The 23,874-nt window shown below is 43.7% G+C and overlaps 1 protein-coding gene across 2 annotated transcripts; it reads right to left on the reverse strand.

Annotated features, from left to right (window-relative positions):
- Window positions 1-99: 99 nt before the first annotated feature.
- NADK (NAD kinase) lies at window positions 100-18,513 on the reverse strand. 2 transcript variants are annotated; one of them, XM_082295804.1, is made up of 12 exons: window positions 18,399-18,513; window positions 14,618-14,831; window positions 11,627-11,710; window positions 9,183-9,312; window positions 8,619-8,727; window positions 8,272-8,357; window positions 7,893-7,995; window positions 6,935-7,086; window positions 6,330-6,429; window positions 5,513-5,670; window positions 4,276-4,358; window positions 100-3,210 (listed from the first exon to the last, which is right to left on the reverse strand). In XM_082295804.1, the coding sequence occupies exons 2-12, from the start codon at window positions 14,788-14,790 to the stop codon at window positions 3,063-3,065; spliced, it is 1,326 nt and encodes a 441-aa protein (XP_082151930.1). In that variant the 5' UTR covers window positions 14,791-14,831; window positions 18,399-18,513; the 3' UTR covers window positions 100-3,062. The 2 variants fall into 2 exon arrangements, with proteins under 2 accessions (XP_082151930.1, XP_082151931.1); XM_082295805.1 differs by lacking the exon at window positions 18,399-18,513 and adding an exon at window positions 17,126-17,235.
- Between the last annotated feature and the right edge of the window lie 5,361 nt (window positions 18,514-23,874).

The raw sequence follows: 23,874 nt of genomic DNA on the forward strand, positions 1-23,874 counted from the left end.
CAAAGCGACAAATCCAACTTTACAAAAAGATTTTATTGAAAGGATTGAAAAATATTTTGTTTCTCAACAATATTTAAACAAAGTTTTCAATGTGTTAACAATATGTAACAGGATTTTTCGTCTTTTAAAAATTCAGTACACTGCTTTATTCCCTACTACAGTTGGTAACAACTTCTTCAATTTCTACCAGAGGATAACTTTTTTTTTTTTTTAAAAAAAACCCAAAACCAAATGAATTTCCCAGCTTTCATTTTGGCCCTTTGTAGATGTAAAGGATTTGCAGGTACCAGTGACTTACAAACCCTTTTATTAAAAACTCCTAATCAGCAAACCCCTTTTAGCACAGTTTAACCAAGTTATTCTGAATAAGCTACATCAGCAAAATGAAGTTTTATTGCCAATAAAGTGAGGTGCATTTCAGCTTTTTTCTGGTTCAACTCCCCCCCTCCTGGAGCAGTTAAAATGCACAACTCCAGGGCTGCCCCAGCCTCACTCTCCTGCAGTTTGCAAATTAAAAGTCTTGAAAAGGGACTTTGTACACTCAGATAAACTTTGTGATGTATTAACACAGCCCAGGCTGTGCTCAGGCAGAAAGCAGCTGGGACAGGGAGAATCAAGGCAGCTTTTGGAGGAAAAGCCAGGACTGAAGTCACTGAGTGACTGCCCTGCCTTAGCCAGGGGCTGCAGCTCTGCCTGGGCTGATCAGCCACCCAGAAAATGGCTTTTATCAGCAGGAATTTTGTACAAGCAAAGCTGCAGCAGCCTCAGAGCCAGCAATGCAATTGCAGCAGGTGATAAATTGAAAGAATAAATTTCAAGCCAACCCCTAATGTAGATCTAAAGTAGTTCAGTACACTTTGATTACAGATTTCATGACCTGTGCACTCTGAAAATTAAAAGTTCAGCAATTTAATCAAGAATAGCTTTAGTATTATAAAAAGCATAAATAAAAAGTGCTGAATATAGTTTTATCTTTAAAAAAATACTAGATAAGGCTCATAAATCATTTCACCTCTGCAAAATGATTTCCACTCCCCAGTGTGCCTAGAACTGCTTCACTCTCCACTCATCCACACGTTTCTCTAGACACCATACACTGTTCCTTCTCTTAATTATTGCATGTTTAAATAAAACAGTTTCAAAGCAAAAAGCCTGACACTTCTCTAGTTCAAAAAGTAACCAGTTATCAAATAACTGAGTACTCCACTTAGGAAACCCGTAAGCAGCTTCAAAACAGTGATAAAACAATTACTACGGATTCAAGTGAAAGAGAAATCCCAAAAGCTCTCTGGATATTCTCCAAGATATCCCAAAATCTGTCTGTTTTTGACCAAATCAAACCAATATTCTATTTTACAAAATGTACAAACCAAGTATTAATTTATATGAACACACTTTCATTGTGATTTGAATCGTTACCCAAGAGTTTGCTTCTCTTTTCTGGAAAAGTGCTCTCACCTGCATTTCATGGACTCAGCCCAGGGCAGCATCCAAAAGGGATGAGACATTATTGAAACCACCAGAGGCCAACAGGTCAGGCAGAGTTTGGAAATGAACCCATTTCCTATTTCCACTTTGGACCACAGAAACAACGTTAAGACAATCATGGAAAAAGTTCAGCAGAGATTCTCACTCCATTCCCAAGGAAAACCCACCTCAATCAGTAAATTCATCCCTTGGCAAGAATCTGCCACGGGCATTTAACAGCTCCTGTCCCTTCCTTTTGTGACCAATGCAGCAAGACTTGAAAATGCTGAAGTTTGGGTAAGATGATCATGACACTGCACCACAGAGAACATAAATGTAAACATTATCCTTGGGTTTGCTATTTTGCAGTTAAAGTACAGTACAAACCCTTTTTTTCCCCCCCCAACCAGTTCTTTTGTTGGGTTTTTTGTTGTTGTTGTTCTTTCATAAAAGCACACGCAATAAAATATGTACAGAGAGAAGTTTAGAAACGTTTGAAAGCATCTTAAAAAAAGTAAATATGAGACTTAGAATATCTTGAGTGTGCTGAAGGCACCATTGCTACTCCACTGGGAATGTGTCCTCTCATTGCTCCAGCCCACCAATGCAGTATCCCATCCTGGATTACTCAGCACCAAGAGTTGGAACGTATCCATGGAAGTTGAGGGCATTCAGGATCTAGAACAGGGTGTTTTCTTCAGGACAACAGTGGAACTAGAATACAGTAGCAACTGAAGTCCAGATTCTTCTTGAACACTTGGAGAATTTTTTTTTTTAAACATGATAGTCTCTAATGCTACCATTTATCCTAGGGAATCCAACAAAAATAATAGGAAAAACCAACACACGGATGATTCCCACCAAGAGGAAGTGCAGAGCTATGAATCAGCTCAGCTACAAACCCACAGACACCTGCAATAATTAATGCTCATCCCTGTGGTTTGTGGGCAATTCCACAGTGCTGACAGCCAAGGGTCAGCCACTGCTCAAATGGGCACAAGAGAGAAGTGTATATATAAAAATATATACTTATTATTAATTCCATCTATTAATAAAAAACATCCTTTGTGGGTGTTTCTTCAGTGTGTCACATTTGCAAGTAAGAAAGTATTTTCTGGGCAAGGTGTATTTAAGATAACAAAGAGGAGCTTTTTTTTTTTTAAGAAACCTTCTCAGAGCCTTTCTATTCCTAGCAGTGTTAAATGGAGTTACAAACCGAAAGAGGAGATTTTAATGCCACTTTTCTGCTGCCACTTTTCCCTGGTGTAGCTACATTCAGCCTACCATGGAACTGGTAAGTTAGAGGTTACAATCAAATCTGCAGATGTGGTTGTTGGTAGCAGTCAGGAACAATCCACTCTCAGACTGCTCATTTGGAAGGAAATTCACACTGGATTAGAACCATCAGAGCCTTCCACTCCTACTCTTGGTGGACAGAAAGGAACACAACCCTCTCCAGCCACAGGATCTGAGGGATAGAAACCACAACCACAAGGCAGGTCCAGGGCGGTGCCCACACCAAGAGCTCCAAAATCCAAGCAGAGAGGAGGGATACTGCCACATTCCAGTGCCCCAGTCCTGCTGGATGTGGACACTCAGAACTCTTCTTCTTCCACGGCGAAGTTGTTCTGCTTCTTGCGGACGTTCCAGTGCAGGCACTCGGCCAGGCTCTCGAACCAGTCGCTCACGGGGTCCCGGAAGCAGATGGAGGGGAGGGGGTAGCAAGAGGTAGTGATGCTGATACTGCAACAGCACGGGACAGTCAGGCAGGGACAGCACACAGCAACCTGAACAAACCCCAGCCTGCTCCCCAAACCCCAGCCTGCTCCCCAAACCCCAGCCTGCTCCCCAAACCCCAGCCTGCTCCCCACCCAGCGCAGCACTGATTCACCAACACTGCCAAACAGCAGCTCTGCATGATCAGTGATCGAAGCTAAAGCTGAACTCAGCTGAGCTGTAAACAACGAGCAGCTGCTCTGGGGACACTTTGTGTGACACTTCTGTGAGCCCCTCCATGGCACCCTGCAGCCTCTGGCTGGGCTTCACATCACCCACACAGGGACAAGGAAACCCAAAGCACCACCTTGGCCTTTCAGTTGCAACAGGCCTAAGGATTCCAGAGTGTAACCATGGGCCAAACCCTGGGTTTAAATCTTCACTGGGCTCCTCAACTACTTCTAGAGATGATTCCAGCTCAGAGGAAATAAAACTTTTCAGGATGGAGGCTTACACCAGCTGTACATTTTCCTTCACGGCAACTTGTGTGGGCCAAGAGGAAAAAGGGCATCCTGAATAACAAACCTGCCAATCTCCTTCCCACAGTTGCCTTTAGTCACCTCCACCACCACATACTGAACACAGAACTGAGGGACTTCACACCCTTCTGCTCACTCAAAGCCAGAGCAAGTGACCACAACCACTCCCAGTTAACCCAGTTTAAACCACATGGAGTTTTCCAGCAGCTCTGCTCACAGGCAGCTCCTGTTGGTTTATACCTCCCAAAACTCCTAGGATTCATCTTGAAGCTAAAATTTACAGAGTTTTCTAAAGATATGCCCATCTTCCTTGCCAAGCATGCAATGTTTACAGAGTCTGAACATTTCACTTGCTTTTATGGGAAGATCTAAAGAACTCAAGTTAGAAATGAAATCCTTTTAGTGCAGTTTGTGCTCTAGGAGGTGTTAGGGTTTATAGAAGCTTGTTTCTTCACTGCCAAAACTCCTTTTGGCAGATGTTAGAGAGTGAGGGAGCTGCATGAATCAGGATTTTCTATACTTAGAGATAATACAATCAGAAAAAAGGCTTGACCTGTCTCCATGGCATATTTCCTGCCTCTTCCTTCCATCAAACGAAACCCACGCTGTGTTCCTGGCATCCGGGGAGAGCATAATCTGAAAAACAGGAATGAGCTGAACTTGAGGTCCAAAACTCAAGAGCAAGGAACAAACACCTCCTCCATCCTCCCTCTGAGCACAGAGCTGAGTCTTTGTAACTCCACAGCTGCACTGGAATTCCTCATCTGTTCATGGCAGCAGTGCAGTAACACCACTCAAGCTCCAAACCTTCATTTTTTGTTGATAAACATATATTTTTCTCGATGTAATAAATCCCCTTTTTATAAGTACAAGGTCATAACCCACACAGACCTTCCAGTTCCAGCCAGTTCATGCTTTAATTCAGTTAATTTAGTTTAATTCAGGAGCTGATTTAGCTTCTCTTTCAAGAAAAATTAAAAAGTTGATCCAGAAAAATAGATTTTAATACATAACGACTCCAAAGCTGTCAAATTTAGGAAGTTTTGCTCCTATTTGACATACATTCCTATTAAAAGAATTAACTACCACTGGCCAGTAACACCCACTGACATGAAAGTAAGCGTGGGCTGAGAGCAGTGCCATGAATAAACATTCAATTTATGCTGTAAAACAGGAGCAAAAAGTCCAGAACACACTCATTTTCAATGCTAATCCTCTAACTTTTCTAGGAGCCCTTCCAAATCAGCTTTCTTCCTACTTAAGCAGGCTTGTAACAGAGACAAAAGGAGAAAGGAGTTCTTCCCTGCACAAGAATATTTGTTCAAAATGCACATTGTCTAAGTCTATTTTATATCCAGGTGTTAAATACCCCTTTTTTGTCCTGCAAGACAACATTAACAAAAGCTAAATACTGAATTGCAGATAATGCTACCAATATATACTTAAACTCTGCAATATTTCTGCATGAAAGGAGAATTTTTGATTCCCTTCAGCACGGATCATTTACAGGCACTTTAGCCAAGATTATGTAATATTTTTCAGCATGCAAATGTAGGAATTCCCATTTTGTAGAACGTTACAGAGCTACAAGCCAGTAGGAAAAGTGTAAAGTATTCCACTGGTGGGGAAATTCTTCTAAAGAAAACCACATTCTTGAATCAGACTTGGTCTGAACCTGCTCCAAGTGGGAGCAAGCAGGAGACACACGGCACTTCCCACCCTCCTCATATTCCCGTGGCCACTCCAGAAGTTTTTAATTCACAAGGAGAAATAAAATGACAGAAGCCAACCTTGAGTTCCACTCCAGCAGGAACCACAATGGGTCTGAAGGACAGGGAGTGGGGGCAGATGGGGGTGATCATGATAGCAGGGACGTTGGGGTGGATCATGGAGGCTCCGGCTGCGGCGGCGTACGCGGTGCTGCCGGTCGGCGTGGACACGATCACCCCTGGGGACAGCAAACAGGCACTGCCATCAGCATTGAATAACCAGGGATTGCTCTGGGAGACACCAAGAAACCCCACTCTCACCGCAGGGACAGCAAACAGGCACTGCCATCAGCATCAACAACCAGGGATTGCTCTGGGAGACTCCAACAAACCCCACTGCCAGGAAAGTGAACCTCTCCACTCGGATTTCACAGTTCAACTGCAGCCCAACACACAGCAAGTGAGAAACTCCCCTCTGACCCTGCCACGTGGTTTCAGAAGTTACACAAACTTCTGCATCTTGAGTTACACAATTTTGTAATAATGACTTTCATTTTTTTTTCTTTAGGGTAAGAGCTTTAAAGATTAACTCCTGTTGTTCATGAGTGGAGATTGTTTGCCTTCAGCAAATTCCAGATATCCAGGCCAATCTCTTGTGAGCTATTTCTTGCCCTTAGACTGAAATGTAATACCCCAAAAAAGAGCTACTTGCCCTCACAAGCCCATGAACAAAATCTTTCAGCACCTTAAAGCTTCACTGGGGGAATAAACACACCTACTCTTTGCACACTCATGTTTGCTGTCAGCACTGAACTGAGGCTCTGTTTCCATGAGAGAAAACCCTCCAGGAAAACAAAGCAGCCTGCCCCTGAGCTGGGAAAGCTCCAGCAGCACTCACCATCTCCTTGCACCGTGGTTATCAGGTGCCCATCCAGAAACACATCCACGTTGGACAGGTAGGAGGAAGGGCCACGATCCACCACAACTTCATTGAGGACCTGCCAAGACACCAAACATTACCCAAGTTTGCTGCTGCTGCCTTGGCAATGAAATAAGTGTCAAAACAAAGCAGTTTTTCCAGATCTTCTAAATATTTGTGCTGATTTAGTACCTGCAAATTAAACTCTTTACACTTCTGTCCTATCACGTGCCAGCTGAATTTCTGAGATGTTAAGAATTATTTCCAGGAGTTGGTCACTAACAATGTGCAAGGTTTTTCTTCTCATTTATAAAAATGCTTGGTGTATCTCACTTTAGAACTACTACTTTGTCTTCAAAACAGAAGGAAGGTTGGGCTCCATCTTGCAGGTATTTTCCAGCCTAAACAATTCTGTGAAATTCTGATCAGCATTTCTGAGTGCACAAATACGTGCAGCAATTCCTCAGCATGCAGAGTGAGTTGGAGCAGCAAGGACCAGCCCTGGACTGCTGGGGGGAGTTTTCATAAAACACATACGAAGTTACAAACTATCCTGGTTCTTGTTGCTTGCTTTGCCCTCTGACCTGATATTGCATAATTTGCTTGCCCACTTCTTTCTCCAGGTTTGCAGACACGACTCCATTTTCCTCTATCCCATTCTGGACTGTTGTTTTCTCCCTGGGCTCCTTCACCACCTTCACCTTGAGCCTGCTCCGGAGAACAAGAGCTGCATTGCCTGGAGAGGAAACACAGGGGAAAACACACAAAAATGAAAAGCTGGCACAGGAAATAAACCCCAGCAATGACAGCACGCTCTATGAAATGCCATCCATCTATTCCTGAGCTTTCAACATTCCCAGTTTCATTCCCAGCATAACTGGCTACACTTGGCTGAAGCTCAAAATTAATTTTTAGCAGCAATGAGCAAAAATCAAAGGCAAATTTCAAGCCAGTCCCTTCCCACTTTTCTTATTATGTACAAAGAAAATTTAAATTCTGTATAGACATGATTCAGATTGGAAAACACTGCTGGGCTCATGTGATCTTCAGTAAGACAAAAGCTAAGCTTAAAGAAAATTAAAGCATTAGAAACATGTATTAAAAGACAACATTCTGGTAATGTGAGAGTTTTATACATCTTTTCCAGAATCTACTTTGGATGCAACTCAAATAACCTCACATTCAAGGGACAAAGAATTTATTTCCTCAAATATTTTATTTGCCTGACTTCTCAGTACTTAAACACTGCACTTGATTTCTATGTTTAATGTAGAATTTACACTAAATGACAGCTATTTTATACTTATTTACTCCACAAAGTTATTTCTTAGCCCTTTTCCTTTGCAGAGCAGTACAGAGAGCAGCACTGGATGGGTCAATGCAATGCAAAACTTCTGTTAATTTAAGATATATTTCTGTTCATTTAAGATTTCTGTTCACTTCAGATACATTTCTCAAATTTCAAATCTTAAGGGCCAACCTAAAAGAGTTGATTAAGAAAAAGTAACAAACAAACACCACACCTCGTCCCCTTAAATTTACCTTCTATAACCTGAGTGACTTGGGACTGAAAATTCTCAAAATTAAATGGAGTAAGAAATCCAAGGGATCCCAGATGAAAAGCCATAACTGGAGGTACACTACCCTATCAATAAAGAAAAGAGTTTTAAAGCTACTCAGTCAAAGCAATTCATACTTCAACTAATTGCCTGTAAATATTGTGACTACTGATGAAACTTCAACTGTGCTTAACAAAAACAACACATTTGACATTATTTTTCACAAGGTAAAACAGGCTGGATAAAAAAGAAGGGACGAAGAACAAAAGACAAATGCTGAACTCAGCAACAAAGGGGGGAAAATGCACTTTTAAATACTTCCAAAAGAAAAGTTTCTGGGTCTATTTCCCATAAGAACCAACCTGAAAAAGTGAAGAAGCATAAAGTAAGGTCCCATCTCCTCCCAGGCATATGATAAAGTCTATCTGATTGGAGATATCATCATAGTCTAGGAGCAACATTGAAATAGAAAGTTTTGAATTAAACTGTATCCACAATCTTAATTTCCTAACAAAAAACAGGAAGAAAAATCACAATTTGCAGCATGCAAACATTCCCTCACAAATACACAAAAAGCACAACTAAGATGTAACAACAACTGTGTGCAAAAGACACGAAAGTTTTACAGACTTGACCCAACAGCTAAGAAAACACCAAGACAAAACCAAAAAACCACTCCAACTATCCTTTCAAGAAATCATTTCCATACCTTCTCTGAAGGTGCAAAATTTCTTCTTCACTGGTCCGAAATTCTCATCATTAGCTATAGCAGGGTCTTCCAGTACTTTTTTTTCTACATACACTATCATATTGTTCTCCTGAAGAGAGAGGAAATAAGCTCATGAGTGACCTCCTAACAACACACTTGACTCTCTCCATAATTTCCACTAATTTAAGACACATAAATAGTATTTTACAGCAGTGTTCTGCACCTGCTGGGTGTTTGTAATGTGTGGTCTGATCCTAATGAGAATTTTGCAGCATGCACAGACCATTTAATAAATTAAAGCTTGGAATATAGATTACATGAGACACTGTTGTGTTTGCTCAAGGCTTAAGGGTTTAAGCTTTTTATATCCCACTCCTGTAATTTAGAACTGCAAACAGAATGGAAGTTTTTACTTTAATAGTTCTAGTTTTAAGCTTCATACTGATCTTAAGCCCCACAACAAGTTTTAGTACATGCAGTGGGTGTAAAAATTTGTTTGCACAGCACAGTTCTGTACAGAATCAGCAGCTGGAGAGAGCTGAGGTATAATTTGTATTTTCTCACCTCAGTCAGGTACACACAGAGCTCTTTGAAGGGCTGCAGCAGACTGGCATCACGGATCTTCTTAATCACAAGGACACTCTTGGGGGGTTTGTTCCATGTCAACCGCTGGCTTGCTGGATCCTGAATGTGCCTAGGGGATAAAAAGCCCCAAACATCACCACATTTTGTTGTGACACCTTTCTGATCTGGTAAAAAAAGTATGGAGGGCACACAGCCCTACACAGCAGGCAGGGGAAGGCAGTAATTCATATTGCAATGATTTTGTCCTTCACTATGTGCAGGTGATAACCAACAACTGCTAATTCTGGTACCTGGCCCTGGCCAACAGGGACCTGAACAGAAGCACCACAAAAACTCTCAGATCAACTTCTGACTGACACCACAATGCTGATTTCCTCTTGTTTTAGTGCTGACTCAAAAGGAGAAACACTCAATTAGAGGATCTGAAAAAGCCACAACATAATTTTTGCCCCATCCAATACTCTAAGTCCAACAGCTTAATGTAAATTTAAAATTCATTTTATTTCAGTGCTAACATTTGAGATACAAATACAGCACAAACTAAAGACAAATGCAGGACTTTAGTATCAATAATGCTGACAAGAACTAAAGATTGCAGCACTGAATAAACCCAGAACTAGCACCAACTTCATTCAAACAAAAGCCAGTCTGCCTCTTTCAGCTGTACTCACCAATTCCATGCAGTTCTACTGAATGAAAAATTATTCATAACTTGCTTTAAGATCTTCATGTTTCCTTCCAGGACTCAGTCAATTGCAACAGCTCCAAATAAAACAAAAGGCTGAGGCTTTTATCACTTATTACTAACTGCAACCTCAGAAGAATACATTTTTCTCTGAAAAATGTTTTTTCTTCTATTGAAGATTTCAGTCAGCTCTGATAAAAAGTTTTGAGGCTTTACAGAAAAATCCTGCAGTAAAACTTGTATTCCAGATCTTCAAGGCAAGATTTCATAATGAAAATTCCATTTCAAAAAAAAAAAACCAAACAAAAAAAACCCCAAAACAGGTATTTGATTTCCCCTTCTCTCAAGAGGCCACTGATCCTTTTTTCACTGAGTAGTCATTCAATCCTTCTGCTCATCAAAAAACAGGTTTGCAAGTTCTAGAGCTGCTGGTTATACTGAGACACCCAACCTTCCCTAACTTAAGCCTGCACATAAAAATGACAATTTTCTGTTAAAAAAAAAAATATCCCTCCAGTGAGGAGAGTTTAGCAAAATTAAACTATCCACAGCAGAGGAGGAAAAAAACCCAACAAGGTCTTGCTTGTTTTTAGAAGCCACAAAACCTCGTGTGTAGTAAAAGTAATTTACAGTTTGCTTTTCCCTACAGCAGCCTAAGGGCAGCTCTGCTCCCAGCCCTGCCTGCCCAAGCTTTGCCCTGGCACAACCCCATCCCTGTCCTTTTATCCCTGTCCTGGGCCAGCCCCTGGGAGGAGCAATGCCCCAGGTCAGGTGGGTAAACACAACCTGGGCTGGCTTTCAGCTGCACTGCAGCACCCGGGGAGAATGAGGAAGTTCTGAGTTATCAAAGGGAGGGATTTGTGTCACACTTTCCCAGGAAAGGGGTGGATGTCACCGGGAAGATTACTGTCTACAGAAGTAGAGATTTAGGCAAATAAATATTGACTGCAATATCTTATATTTAACTGCAAGAGCAAGGAAATAAAACTTTTTTAAAGGGGCAAAAATCACAGAATGGTTTGGGTTGGAAGGGCCTTAAAGCCCAGCCAGTCCCACCTTCCACTGCCCCAGGGTGTTCCAAGCCCCATCCAGCCTGGCCTTGGACAATTTCAGAGATGGGGCAGCCACAGCTTCTCTGTGCCAGGGCCCCCCAAAAATAGGGAGCACTGCCTTGGTTAAACCCTGAAATTCCTCACCTGGCCAAGTCAAGACCCCATTTATTAAGTATGTAACACCTGGTGTAGAAAGCGCCACTTTATGCCACCCAACCTACAAAACTGAAATGTTTATTTGCCCACTAAGCAGAAACCAGCCTTATTTCCACCATTTATCAACAGTCTAAAAGCAAACTTGCCTTAACTGAAAGTACCACAGATCAAACACAAAAATTGAAAGTACAAATTCAAACGCCGTCACCAAGAGAGGGAGAAGGCTTCCCTCAGATTTCACAGCACACAGAACAGTTCTTCTTCCTCCCCTTGTGCTGCCCAGAAGAATTTTTGTTGGGTTGGAAATATGAGAGCTGCCATTTTAGACATCAAACTATGGACTGTAGACCACGCCAACTTGGCAAAGCAGCCCCCAGGATGGCAATCAAGCAACATGAAAATCTTGAAATATCAGATAAAATACAAACAAGTGTTGATTAGGGGGTGAAAAAAGTGGAATCAGTGGAAAAGCAAGCTGGTTTTCTTTCCCACAGAAAGAGCACAATGCCACTGATGGGATGAGTACTCACATAATCGTTTTAGGATTCTGCAGCATGCAGGCCTTTGGTCCAAACGTGGTCACGGGGCATGGTCCATGCAAGGAGCGTGTTCTCCTGAATGCAGAGAAAATAATCAGTGAGTAAAAGAGATGTGATGACAAACTGGGTCTATCTGATGCTCAAACACCAAACCCTCCTTTGAAGCAGCTGCACAAAAGCAATGCAGGGCAAAGTGCATTTCTTAAACCTACGTGAGAGGCTCCCAGGCAGGGTAATCTTACAGATTAGCTCTCACATTTCCACTGCCTGCATCAGCTCCTAAGTGACACCAATTTCACTGCTGCAGGCACAAGAACAACACTTTTATTCTGTGTTTCTTGAAGCACTACATCTTATCTAGAAGCACACATTTTGAGAATGACTGAATCTGGTACAAATACAGCTAAAACAGCTCAGTGAGTGCTCCCACCCTCACTAAGGGCAGTAATGTACAGACATTGGGTTTCCCACTGTGTGCCTAGACAAGCACTTACAAGGAGTTCTCCAACACCTTCAGATGTTTTTGGCATGGTCAAGTCACAGCAATGTGTGTCTTGGTCATTTGAACACCCTTAATAAATTAATCAAACAAATTCTTCAGCTCTAAGGTACATGGAGATTTGTATCTGCAGCATCAGGCTGCAATTCTGAACAGGTTAAAAAAAATGCTATTTCTCCTCATTTATTTCTCTAATAAGATTTTTGTCTTCAAATAAACAGGAGCTCTGAGGTGTCATTTATCCTCAGAATTGAATCCCACCAGGACACAGGGTTACTCCTGGCTCTAGGATGAGATTATCTGGAGCAACTCAGAACTCTTCTGCCTCAGCTCCTCCAGCAAAGCTGGAGCTGGGAGCAAAACTTGCTCAAGTCATGGAACTGTTGAAGCATTATGTGACTGCTGTTAGAATTATTCCATTAAAAAGAAGAGGGAAACATGCCTTTCCTGGGCTTAATTCAATCACCTATTGCTTGGCAGTAACAATCATCACTGCAGTGCCTTCCATTGTGTGTTACAAAGTAGCTCAGGCCAGCCTGATGACTCACTCCTAGAGCTAAAAAAACCCTCAGAAATCTAATAAAAATCAAAACCAGATCACAGGTTAAACATATCTATATAATTAAGGAACACCAGCACCATCTTATTTGTTCCATGCCAAATAAAATATGCAAGTCTAAGATTTGAATGCCAGTAACAAAACCAGAATAATTTCTTTTCCATCTGTAAGTCCAGGCGTGACTAACCAAGTCAAATAAAAACATTGCTAAGTGTTTTACAAAGTTTACCTTACTTATAATAAACAGAAAAATGAGGAAGCACTGACATAACAAGAGATTAATGTGTGTGCCAATATAGGCAAAGGGATGATAAGTCTCTCTCTACTTGTGAACAATTACCCTTGGAATTAGGATAGTTAAATAACACCCTGGCAGCATCACCTCCCACTTCTTGCTCCACTCCAGCTTCTCCCAGATAAGTGTAATTTTTGCCTTCTCACAACACAGGTCATTATTTGATGCCACTCCCAATAACTGGCCAAATTCTGTTCCCACACAAGGCATTAAATATCCACATCTGACCTTCATGACATTCCAACAAAGTTTCGCTTGCAAGCTCTAATTAGTAACTGGTGTAAATTTTCCCTGAGATTTCACTTGGTTTTATTAGTGCTCAATAAAGTGTTTGAGTGAACAGGATTTAAAGCCATTCACAGCCAGGCTGCCTTTGCTAAGAATGAGCAGCAATGCCCTGCAAATTCTACATCTTTTAGGGAAATCTACTTATCAGTTCCCAGCAGCTGGGCAGCTACCTCAAGCTGAACACCACAGAGGAAGCCTGAGAGCAGCACTTCCTGACAGCCTGCAAAATGCCTTGAGACAATTTAGCTCTGAAGTGAAGACAGCCAGTGAATGACTGCAGAGCATCCTAATGAAGGAAAGTCTCGGAAGCAATTACCCTGATTCAAACCCACAATGGACAGAGCACTTCTGGTTGAAAAAGCAGCTGTTTAGCTAAAAAATAAATACACAAAAATTCAGACCACATGGTCGTCTATGCAGGTTGACTGAAAGGTTTAAGCAGAGAAGGGGAAAACCACCAGTTTTACAGCACAATTTAAACATCAAGTCTTATATATTGGCCATACACACATCACCAGAGCAACAACAGAGCACAGCCACCAGAAAACACTTCCCAGAACCATTGAATTCATTGAACTACACACAAAGAGAAGGTATTTTCCTAACCTTTCAAGGCTTTTAGCTTCCCTCCCTTCACCACAAAGCCGCCCCCTGAGATCTTCAGCCTCACCCGTATCTCCTCTTGCCTCCCAAGAACATTCCTACCAGCAAAGCAGGAGCTCTGCACAGGAATTCCATCTGCTGAGCAGCTCCTCCGTGGCTCTGCCCGTGCTTTAGGGATGGTCACAGCACAAGGAAGGTGAAGTCCAGCTGTGCTTCCCACAAGATCAAGACACGGCGCTACCCCTGCCCGCTGTTCACTATTTACAGCGGGTCCAAAGATCACCAAATCAAAAGTTCTATCCACCCTGTCCACATGACAAGAGCTTTGCAATGCGATCAGAAATTTGGCTCAAAAAAAAGAATGGGTGGGTGTTTCTCACTGCTCTGAAACCGTCTGCAAACACAAACTCACTTTTTGCTGCCTCACACGCAACCTAACACACAGGTTTTTAACACACAGCACTAAAGTTCTGGCTTGAGCTTTCGTAAAAGTCTGAATTGTCTCTACTGTTGATTGATCGTTTTTTGGAGACTGTGAGCTCTGCAGAGACCTGTTTTGACAAGCCATGAGATTCTGTTTATGAGTCTGCTCATAGTCAACACCCCACCTTCAACTCCCCACCTTCGTTTTGAACCTTCTGAGGAGCATTTTAAGAATCCCTCATGGGCATATTTAAAAACCAAAATCTAGATAACTTCATATATTTTAGCAACAAGGGGAAAAAGCAGGGACCTTACCTGAATTCTTTGGTGCTTCCAAGGGCTGGTGAAGCTGACAAACTCCGTGACTTGGCTCGCCCCCGGCTCGTGCTGCCCCACTCCTCATCATCGTGACATGCTGAGCAGTGGTAGGCAGAGTCTGAGCTCCCATCAGCCTTGCTGGCACACAGCTTCTCCCGACTCATCTCCATCCTGGAACTGAAGGAACCTCAGCCAGAGAGAAATTCAATCCCTGGGATGGAGAGGGAGAGGGAAAATCTCAGTATTCGCAAAGGTAACAGAGCTTTCCTTTAAATTCGAATTACGTTTTTAGCTGGCTCCAAGAAAAACGAAAGCTTTGCTAAAACAACCCCTCTTCTCTCAGTAGATTACGTGCTGAACATCAAAAAATTACTGGAATTGTGCTAGACATGAAGAAATTCCTGGAATTGTCCAGAAGATGAGCATTGCTGCTGAGATGAGTCGGTGCTTTGAGCCATTTCCCTGCTTTTTTCAGCTCCCGCTCTGTGGTCAGCACTGCTGACCAAGGTGAAGTTTTCCCAGTGGTTTTTATAATTGTTTTTCAGCAATTAAAGTGCTTTAAAGTCCCTGCAAGAAAATCTGGAGGAGCATGCTACACGAAACACAGAGCTCACACTCACTGATAAACATATCCCCAAAGAATCTGAGCAACTGGGAAGTTCTGCAAGGTAATCAGAAAACCTTGGAATTAAAAATGACCAGTGTGTTCCCAGATTGAGAAGAGGCTCAGTACAAAGCTGTTTCAAGACCAGCACAGATTCATGTCTTCAGTTACATAAGAGATAAAATTAATTTCTTTTGGATATTGAAAAGAAAGAAAAGCTTTAAATACGTGCCAAGGAATTAAGGCACAGGAAAAACTATGAAGTCTCCTATTAGGTGATATATATATTGAGCAGATAAAATAGAATACTCTAAGAGCAAAAAGAAAAAAACCCTGTCAAATAATGCAACAGAAATAACCTTAGTAAGCCTCAGCTTTTGAAAAAAAAAGAGGTTAATACCAAGCTGAGGAGAGACAAAAACAAGTTGGAGGACGATACCTAAGTTCTTAACTAATTTTTGACAAACTGGGGGGACGGTCCAAAACAAACAGGATAAAATAAGGACAAATGTGCAATATTTCAGTTCCACGAAAAACCAGCACAAATGAAAGATAAACAGCTGGTTAGAGCACAGCTTTGCAGAAGTAAAAAAAAAAAACCCAAAACCAAAACAAACCCCAAACTTGAAACAACTGCGGAAGTTCTACAGAGCTCGTGTGCAAGTTCTCGTCATTACTTGAAGCAAGCAGAGAAGAAATCTTATCAGAACAAAAATAGAAACCAACTTTCAGTGTATGAACAAACACTAAACTATAAACAAATAGTATCCAAGTGAGTGCAGCCCAGAGGAACGGCACATTCCTCAAGTCAGTTCATTCCAACATGGGGGGAAAAAGTTGGTTCAGTAAAAATTTGCAGCTGTTTTTCCAACGGTTTCATCGCTTTGGATGAACTTCCCACCTTACCCAGCAGAGAGAGGAACTAAACATTGCTGTAACCATTAAAATGGACTATGTCTCTGGGAAATCACCCCACAATGAGGATATCTGGGGGGAAAGTCCCCAGAGGATGGCAAACCCCACAGTTTCACCAGCACCCCAACTTGTAGACGACAAAACCATCAATAAAACGCAGCTGTAATTTTGGACTCATTACTAAATTAGACAGCACTGCCACCTAATCAAATTAGAAAGTACTTTTGCTCCTGCTGTAGCTTAGGCTTACCCAAGGAGAGCACCACTACAAAGAGGTGCAATTACTGCCAGCCATTAAAAATTTATAGCATCCTGCCCTTGGAAAGGTATCAATGTTTACCTGGGGGTTACTCATTGCTGCGTCACCTGTGACCACAACTTGGGAAACAGCCATTGCAAAAGACTTGCAATTTTGTCTAGCTAAGACTAGCAAAATGTACCTCTATTTTTAGACAGTTTAAGCTCATATATAAATTTTGTGCCCGTTGGTTAAGTAAGGGAGGCAGAGAATAATAATTTATGTAATAAGCAAGATGCGTTTCCATGTGACTTTGACTGAAGAATGCTCATCTGACAGATGCTGACAGTAAAGAAAATCAGATTAGCACAAAACTGGGAGTAAGAAGTGTACAGACCTACTAAATACAGCCTAAGAACTTGATATTCCCTCCATGTAATACTTTCCAGTTCAGGATGTTTTAACCACAGCTTACGCCGTGTACTGTTTAATTAACATTCCCTCACAAGACCTTTATTGAATAAGCAGACTTGACATAAGATAAAACTACCACTGAACAGCTCCCAGGATTGGATCCAAAAAACTTTTAAGCACATGGTAACAAACTAATGAAAGGCCTGCTCTGTTTTAAATCATGTCCAAAAAAAAAAAAAAAACAAAAAAACCCACAAGAAAAGTAAGTATTTCAATGTCCAACACGGCAGAATAAAGAACAGCTGAGAAAGTGTCAACATCTAACAATAAATACCTGTGATGGGAACACAGCAGCCAGGTGAATCACCTGTCACACGTATCCAGCTCCAGTTTTATTGTAGTTTCCCATTTTCAATCTCACTGAACGTTCCCCTGACCCAGAACTTCCAAGGGCTTCATCAAACCACCTTTACACAACCCCATGACATCCCCAAAAGGAGCACAAGGCTGCAAATCACCAAGGGATTTAATTTTATTTTATAACGACCATGCTTGTAAGCTGTTATTTCGTAACAAACTACTCCTGTCAAACACCCTGCCCTAAATCATCCTCGTTAAAGGATTACTGCAGGGTCCGTCCCAACAAAGTCCTCACAGTATTTTAACCCACCTCCGACTCTGCAGCATTTATACTGATTTCTTGGAAGTTGCATCAGTCATTCAAAGCTCCTTTTGTACTCTATTATCAACTTTCTCTTGAAGCATAAGAGGGTAGTGCTTTATCCAAAACTGGTACCCCTTGTCCCATTGCTACAAAGCATTGTGTGCTTGATTGCTCTGCTCTGTGGAGCTTTTTTTTTTGGTTGTATTTGGCTGAAGAAAGCACTGCAGCAGAGGTTACACGCCTATGACTCCATCCCTAAGTCACTAAACCCCCTGTCACACACAAAACAGAAGGAACAACTCTATCACACAGACAAAGCTTGGTTTAGTTCAGAATTTCCTATTCCAGCGTGCCTGAAGAAAACCAAAACCCCTATTAAAACCCAGCAGTCTGACAGCAGTTGCAAATTTAGGTTTTGATTACACACCCAAATGCTATTTCCACCAAAAACTAGACAGTATGACCATCACGTGTCCGCGGCCCAGGCAAAACAAGTCCATTTGTTAACCCTTCCTCTCCGGAACCCCACCACGCGTGGGGCACGAACCCCCCGAAGCCAGGGCCGGACCCTCGGGAGGCGAACAGCGGGGCTGGCCCGTTATCCCTGCGGGAAGCGTCCCGCCCCGCCGCTGCCCACGGACACCCCTCCAGGGTTTGCCGGAGCCACCGGGATGTGGGCACTTGGGGCGGCGGCCCGAGCAGCCCCGGCGGGGACAGGGACAGGGGAGAGGACACAGGGACGGGCACCGGAGGGACACAGGGACGGGCACCGGAGGGACACAGGGACGGGCACCGGAGGGACACAGGGACGGGCACCGCGCTCACGCACCGGGGACACACACACACACACACACACACACGCGCGCGCCGGGGACACGCGCACCGCTCCCCCCTCAGGGCCGCCCGTCCCGGCCGCGCTGCCCTCCGCGGCTCCCCGACTCACGGCGTCCCTCAGGGCCGAGCCCCGCGGCGGAGCTGGCGGCGCTGGCGGCGGCGGGCGCTGTGAGGGGCGCGGGGCCGGCGGGCCCTGCGCGCCTCCATCGTCCCCTCCCCGCCGCCCCGCGCAGGCGCGGTACCGCCGCGGGCCCGGCGCGCAGGCGCGGGCGGTGCGGCTGCGCGGGGCCGCCTCCGGCCCGCGGGTTAATTAGCGCTAATTAGCGGTAATTAGCCACGGGTTCGGCGCGGGGATGCTAGGTGGGCTGTGGGTGTGTAGCGATCGCCTGAATGTCCGAGATCGCGTCGGGTTATATCGGCGTTAGAGGTGCCTATGGGGGACATGGCGCATCCCACACCTCCAGGCAGCCCACACCCCTCACCTGCAACCATCCCACACTTCCGACCTCCAGCCATCCCAGCCCTGCAGGAACCCCGCACTTCCGACCTCCAACCATCCCAGCCCTGCAGGAACCCCGCACTTCCGACCTCCAGCCATCCCAGCCCTGCAGGAACCCCGCACTTCCGACCTCCAGCCATCCCAGCCCTGCAGGAACCCCGCACTTCCGACCTCCAGCCATACCAGCCCTGCAGGAACCCCACACTTCCGACCTCCAACCACCCCATCTCCCACCATCCCACCCCTCCAACCACCCCATCTCCCACCATCCAACCCCTGCAGCCATCCCATCTCCCACCATTCCGCATGTCTCGCCTCCAACCATCCCACCTCCCCGACCCTTTCACCTCCCAGGGCAGGCACACACTGCACCATGCCCTGCTCTCCATCTGCCTTTTGCCCTCCAGCTCACACCACGCCCTTTGCCACGGGTGTGGCTGTTGGCACACGCTTCCCTGCACCCTGCTCCTATCTCCCTACAGTGCCTGTCACGAAATTTACCTTAATCTGGCCTTTCGTCATCGGCTAATTATCCTTTCTGACACAAAACTGTTTGACAGCGCACGCCACTTTGCGAGGATCACTCAATCTCAAGTACAGACATAAAGTGGTGAAATGTAAGAAACCATTTCCCAGGCTGTACTTGAACTGGAAAAAAACCAAAAGGTTTTGGTACATTGATATCATCAGGAGCTTTGTCACAAACTTCAACAGAGGTGGGATCAAGCCCCTGGATGGATGCCAACAAGAAAACAATTCTTCAGTTACCAAACCCATTGGGTTTTGTAATTTCAAAATTGCATCTTCTACCAATGCTACTTTAAAGAGGCCACACTCACACATGAGGATCACTGGATAAATCACACCAGGATGAATCCACTCAGTAAGAGCAAGTTACACCATATGAGAATGTGGCAATTGGGGATTTTTTTTTCTTCTTCTTCTTCCTTTATGTAGTAATTTGTTTTTGAGGAACCAGGGAGCTGTAAATAACTGATGGTCAGTAAAGGCTGAAACAAACTTGAAAAAGAGGAAGCAGTTGCTGGATGTGGGAAAATACCACTGGCCATGTTACACCACTCTCGAAAGTACAGGATTTTGAGCCAAAATTTCTCTTTAGTATTTCTTTCCAGAGGCCAGTGTGAAAGGAATTAAGGCAACAATACACAGCTCTGTGGGGTTAATGATACCTCAGAGCCTCAAATGTCTTTAATGTGCTGAAAGGGATTCTCAAACTGTAAAGGGACACCAGAACATGACACTAGGCAGGAATTCAGCTTTAGGGAGTCAAACATTGCCCTGAAACCCGAAGTGAAAAACCATCCCAGGAGAGATGCTTGGACATGGAGCCCCTGCCAGCCACCACTCACTGACCAAGGAAGAGGTTGCCCTCTGAGCTGGCTCTTGAGATGGATTCTTCCAAATTCAGCAGGGTGAAAGCGATAAATCCCCACTACAGCCACGACAATTTACATTGGCTGCTCAAAAATAAACACTTTAAGTGGCAGGTTGTTCTTCCCACAGCTCAGCGTCTTCCCTGCGGTTGCTCAATATTTTGTAAGAGGCCTGAACTCTGCAGCACGAGGAGCACTTATCCCTGGTAATTGGTGGAGATAAGACTGCTAAGCAGCTGAGCCTGTCCTATTTATAAAAAGGCTGCAGTTAAAACAGCAGCTCTGAGCTGGGCAAGTTCAGCAGCGACCTTGGGAGCTCTGCTTGGGTGTTGGGATGTGTGTCCCAGGCTGTGACAGCTCTTCCCTCTACAGACTGCAGTGACAGGAGAAACAGAAGAGTTTTAGGTCCCTTTTGAGCTTGTTCTCCCTAACACTGTGACCAGAACGCTGCGGCTCAGCAGTCTAAGCCAGGTTGTGCTTCCTTTCTCCCAGGGAAGAAAATAAAGAGAAATGTTGGCAGTAACTTGAGAAATGAGCATAAAAACATTCTGCCTTTTTTTTTTTTTTTTTCCCTGTTGGGGCTCTCAGTTGCTAGAAACAACAAAAAAGAAGATAATTCCACAAAAATGCTGTTGTTTGACAACTTGCATAGATGTGCCTGGTACAGAGAGGCTCTGTTCAGCCTCCACCTACACCCCAAACCCACCTCCAGCAGGAGGCATTTCCACTGAGCAGGAAGCAATTAGCAAATTGTCTCTATTAACATCTAACAGGGTTGAAGAACATAGCTCTTACCTCTCAACCTTCATTTCAAACAGCCTCTGATGACTCAGAATTCCTGAGGAATCACGAGAAATAAAAAGGTACCACAAAGCCTAAATTCTGATGGAGTTGGTGGCACGTGAATGTGACAAATAAATTATTTCTCAATGGTCACACACTGACACAAACACAGGGAAATGCTTTTCATTATTCAGGCTGATTACCAACACCTCCAATCGTTATGTAAATGTCATTGTCCCAATTTTAAGGCTGAACTACATTATTTGACTTGCACAAGGGTTAATGAATCTGAGATAAGCGATTGGGAATGTTGGCTTGATACCCAAACTCCAACCCCAGATCATCTTTGCCAGTGGCAGGGTAGGACTGAGAACTGCTGGCAGCCAGGAAAGGAAAGTTAGGTAAGAGAAGTGGAGAGATTTTGGAGAAATCCAACATGAAGACGAATATCATAATATGCAGCCAGGACTTACCTCCTGTCTTGAAGCAGGATGTGGAGGAGAGAGAGACCTGCAGAGAATGGGTTGTGGTGTTTGGGAGGTGCTCTGTGTCTTCCTGAGTGACTAACGGAGTCTGCTTTTCTGCCTTTAAAACAGATAAAACCAGTTACTTTCCTCTTTATCAATCTTGTCAAGATCGTAATCTCCCTGACACGGGAAATGCGTCGTTGCATGCACCCCAGAAGAGTTCTGAAGTGGATGGGTTTCCACTTGTACCTAAAAATAATTTAAAAACTGGTCTACTTATCACACCATTTCACTGTTCCCAGGAAAACTGGTGATTCTTTTGAGTTCACAGCAGACCTCGATTCTTTTCAGGAAAGCAGCCTGATGAACTGGAAAATTTAAAAGCTTCTGGTTGCTTCTGTTTCCCAGATCCTTCTGCAAGCACAGTCCTGCAGTGCTGGATTTTAAACCAAGTTACCAGCAAGATGTGCAGCCCAGAGGAATGAATTCTGTTTTCTGTAGGATCCCTCTAAAGCCAAGCACCCCTTAAACCTTTACTAGGCAAAACTTTCACACTGGCAAAGTCAACATTGTCTGCAATTCTGAAGGGAACTGTGGGGAAAACATCTTGGTTTTCTATAAAATACCTTTGTTTTGGGGAGGTCTGGGAATTGCAGTTGCTTCCTGCCCACAAGCTGCCAGTGCTTCCAGTATTTATGGCAGGAATACAGGAGAGAGGTCAGAATTCCAGCTCTCAGTATTTCAAGGAAAAGGGCTTATTTGTATCACCTGGACTATCGTCAGAACACACCCCAATGCCATCACAAACTGCTCAAAGATACTGAAACTGCCACTCCAGCTACCAGTTGGCCCTTGATGCTGGGGGGACTGGTTATTCTGGGGCCTTTCCTTGCCAGAAGTCACCCAAGTCGAGCGAGCAAGATAAACACCGTGCTGTAAGAATGGAGGAAGTTGGGTCACCAGCTTCCATAACTGCCCAGACTTTGAAAATAACCTGAGGAGTGCCAACAAGAGTGAGATGGTTCCTCTGCACTGGATTCCTCTTTGTTACCACGTGTCACCAGGCACTGGCAGCTTCGGAACGGGCTGAAATAACAACAGGTGCAAGTTCAACAGGTGACAGGAAAAGTAAAATGGCCAAACCCTGTTTTTGTTACTGGCAAGGGAAAGAATTACCACTGCAGGCTCTGTATAGGTGTGAAACACCACGTTCTTGTTCCAAAGGGAATGCAGATGGGAGGCTCATTGTTTTGTCTCGGCTGCCACAACAAAACCTTATCCCAAACCAGCTGCCTCAGCAGGTACCAGAGTCCTTGGAGCACTGCAAGCACACAGAGCCATCCTGCAGGGAGGCTGATCCTTGTTAGCTCACCAGGAGTTAACGCCAATTTCTGCTCTCAGAGCCACCAGGGAGCCAATTTGCAGCTTGGTCATTACCAAAAATTTCCTTGCAGCCCTAAGACTCCACAGTTGGACGTTCAAGAGCTTTGTTGTCCCCAATCAGCAAAGTCACTGACATCACCTCACCGTGTGGCTCTGCTCCGTTGCAGTCGTTTGCTTATCAAACACTCCAGCCCTGTATTAAACACTGGTTAAAACCCCCACGAAACAGTCCCTGGATTTAAAAAGTTGCTCATCCTCGTTTTTTTTTGTTTTGTTTTTTTTTTTTTTTTTTTTTTTTTTTTTGTAATTGAGGCTCTTTATTCCTTTGACTTTCACGTTTGTGCTGCCCTGTGAGTTATTTGATAGCACAAGAAGGAATTCTGACCAGTGACTTAATATTACCCGGACACCTTTAAAACAAATTTTAGTTTTCTTGTTGAGAAACCTGAAATTTTATGGAAGATCTTCAGAAGTAAGTGCTTGGATCCAGTCTGCTCTTGAGGATCAGATGGAACTTTTCTCCGAGAGGAGAGTCAAACTAAGGCAAATGCCACCACAACGTGGACTTGAAGAGACAGAATTAATGCTTGGAAAAAATCTCTGCAAGGGGAAAAATGAAATCTAATTCTGAAACCAGAAACATCAAAGCAGTTGATATGATCAGAACCACAAAAATGCAGAGGAAATCAGTCTGGAATCCAGAAGCTTCAGCGCAAGGTAGGATTAATTCTGAATATAAGCCTTACATCACACTCTTGTGACTGTCAAAAACAGAAATGAAAAGAGACTGGTCTCTGCCAACTTCTGGTTCATTTGCATCAGAATTCTCTATAGCCCAGCATTATTAACTTCTTCTTTTCATGTATTCAACTCCCTTGTATTTTGCAGATGCTCAGATCACAGATGCATTTGAAAACCCTCCTGTTCACCCCCTTTGTTCTAATTCTCAGAAAGGTGATGCAGATATCCTTTGCCTCTGCACAAAAGGAAGTATACCTCCCCAATACCCCTTATTAAAAGAACAGCCTGCACTGTAGTTAAATGATCCTTTTTCTTCAT

The sequence above is a fragment of the Coloeus monedula genome (assembly GCF_965178545.1).
Source record: "Coloeus monedula genome assembly, chromosome: 22".
Classification (NCBI taxonomy): domain Eukaryota; kingdom Metazoa; phylum Chordata; class Aves; order Passeriformes; family Corvidae; genus Coloeus; species Coloeus monedula.

Coding starts and splice junctions, on each gene's coding strand:
- NADK (XM_082295804.1), bottom strand. CDS start 14,790: ATGGAGATGAGTCGGGAGAAGCTGTGTGCCAGCAAGGCTGATGGGAGC. Junction 9,313..11,626: donor CAGAATCCTAAAACGATTAT/GTGAGTACTCAT, acceptor TTTATCCCCTAG/GCACATTCAGGATCCAGCAA. Junction 8,358..8,618: donor ATTTTGCACCTTCAGAGAAG/GTATGGAAATGA, acceptor TGTTGCTCCTAG/ACTATGATGATATCTCCAAT.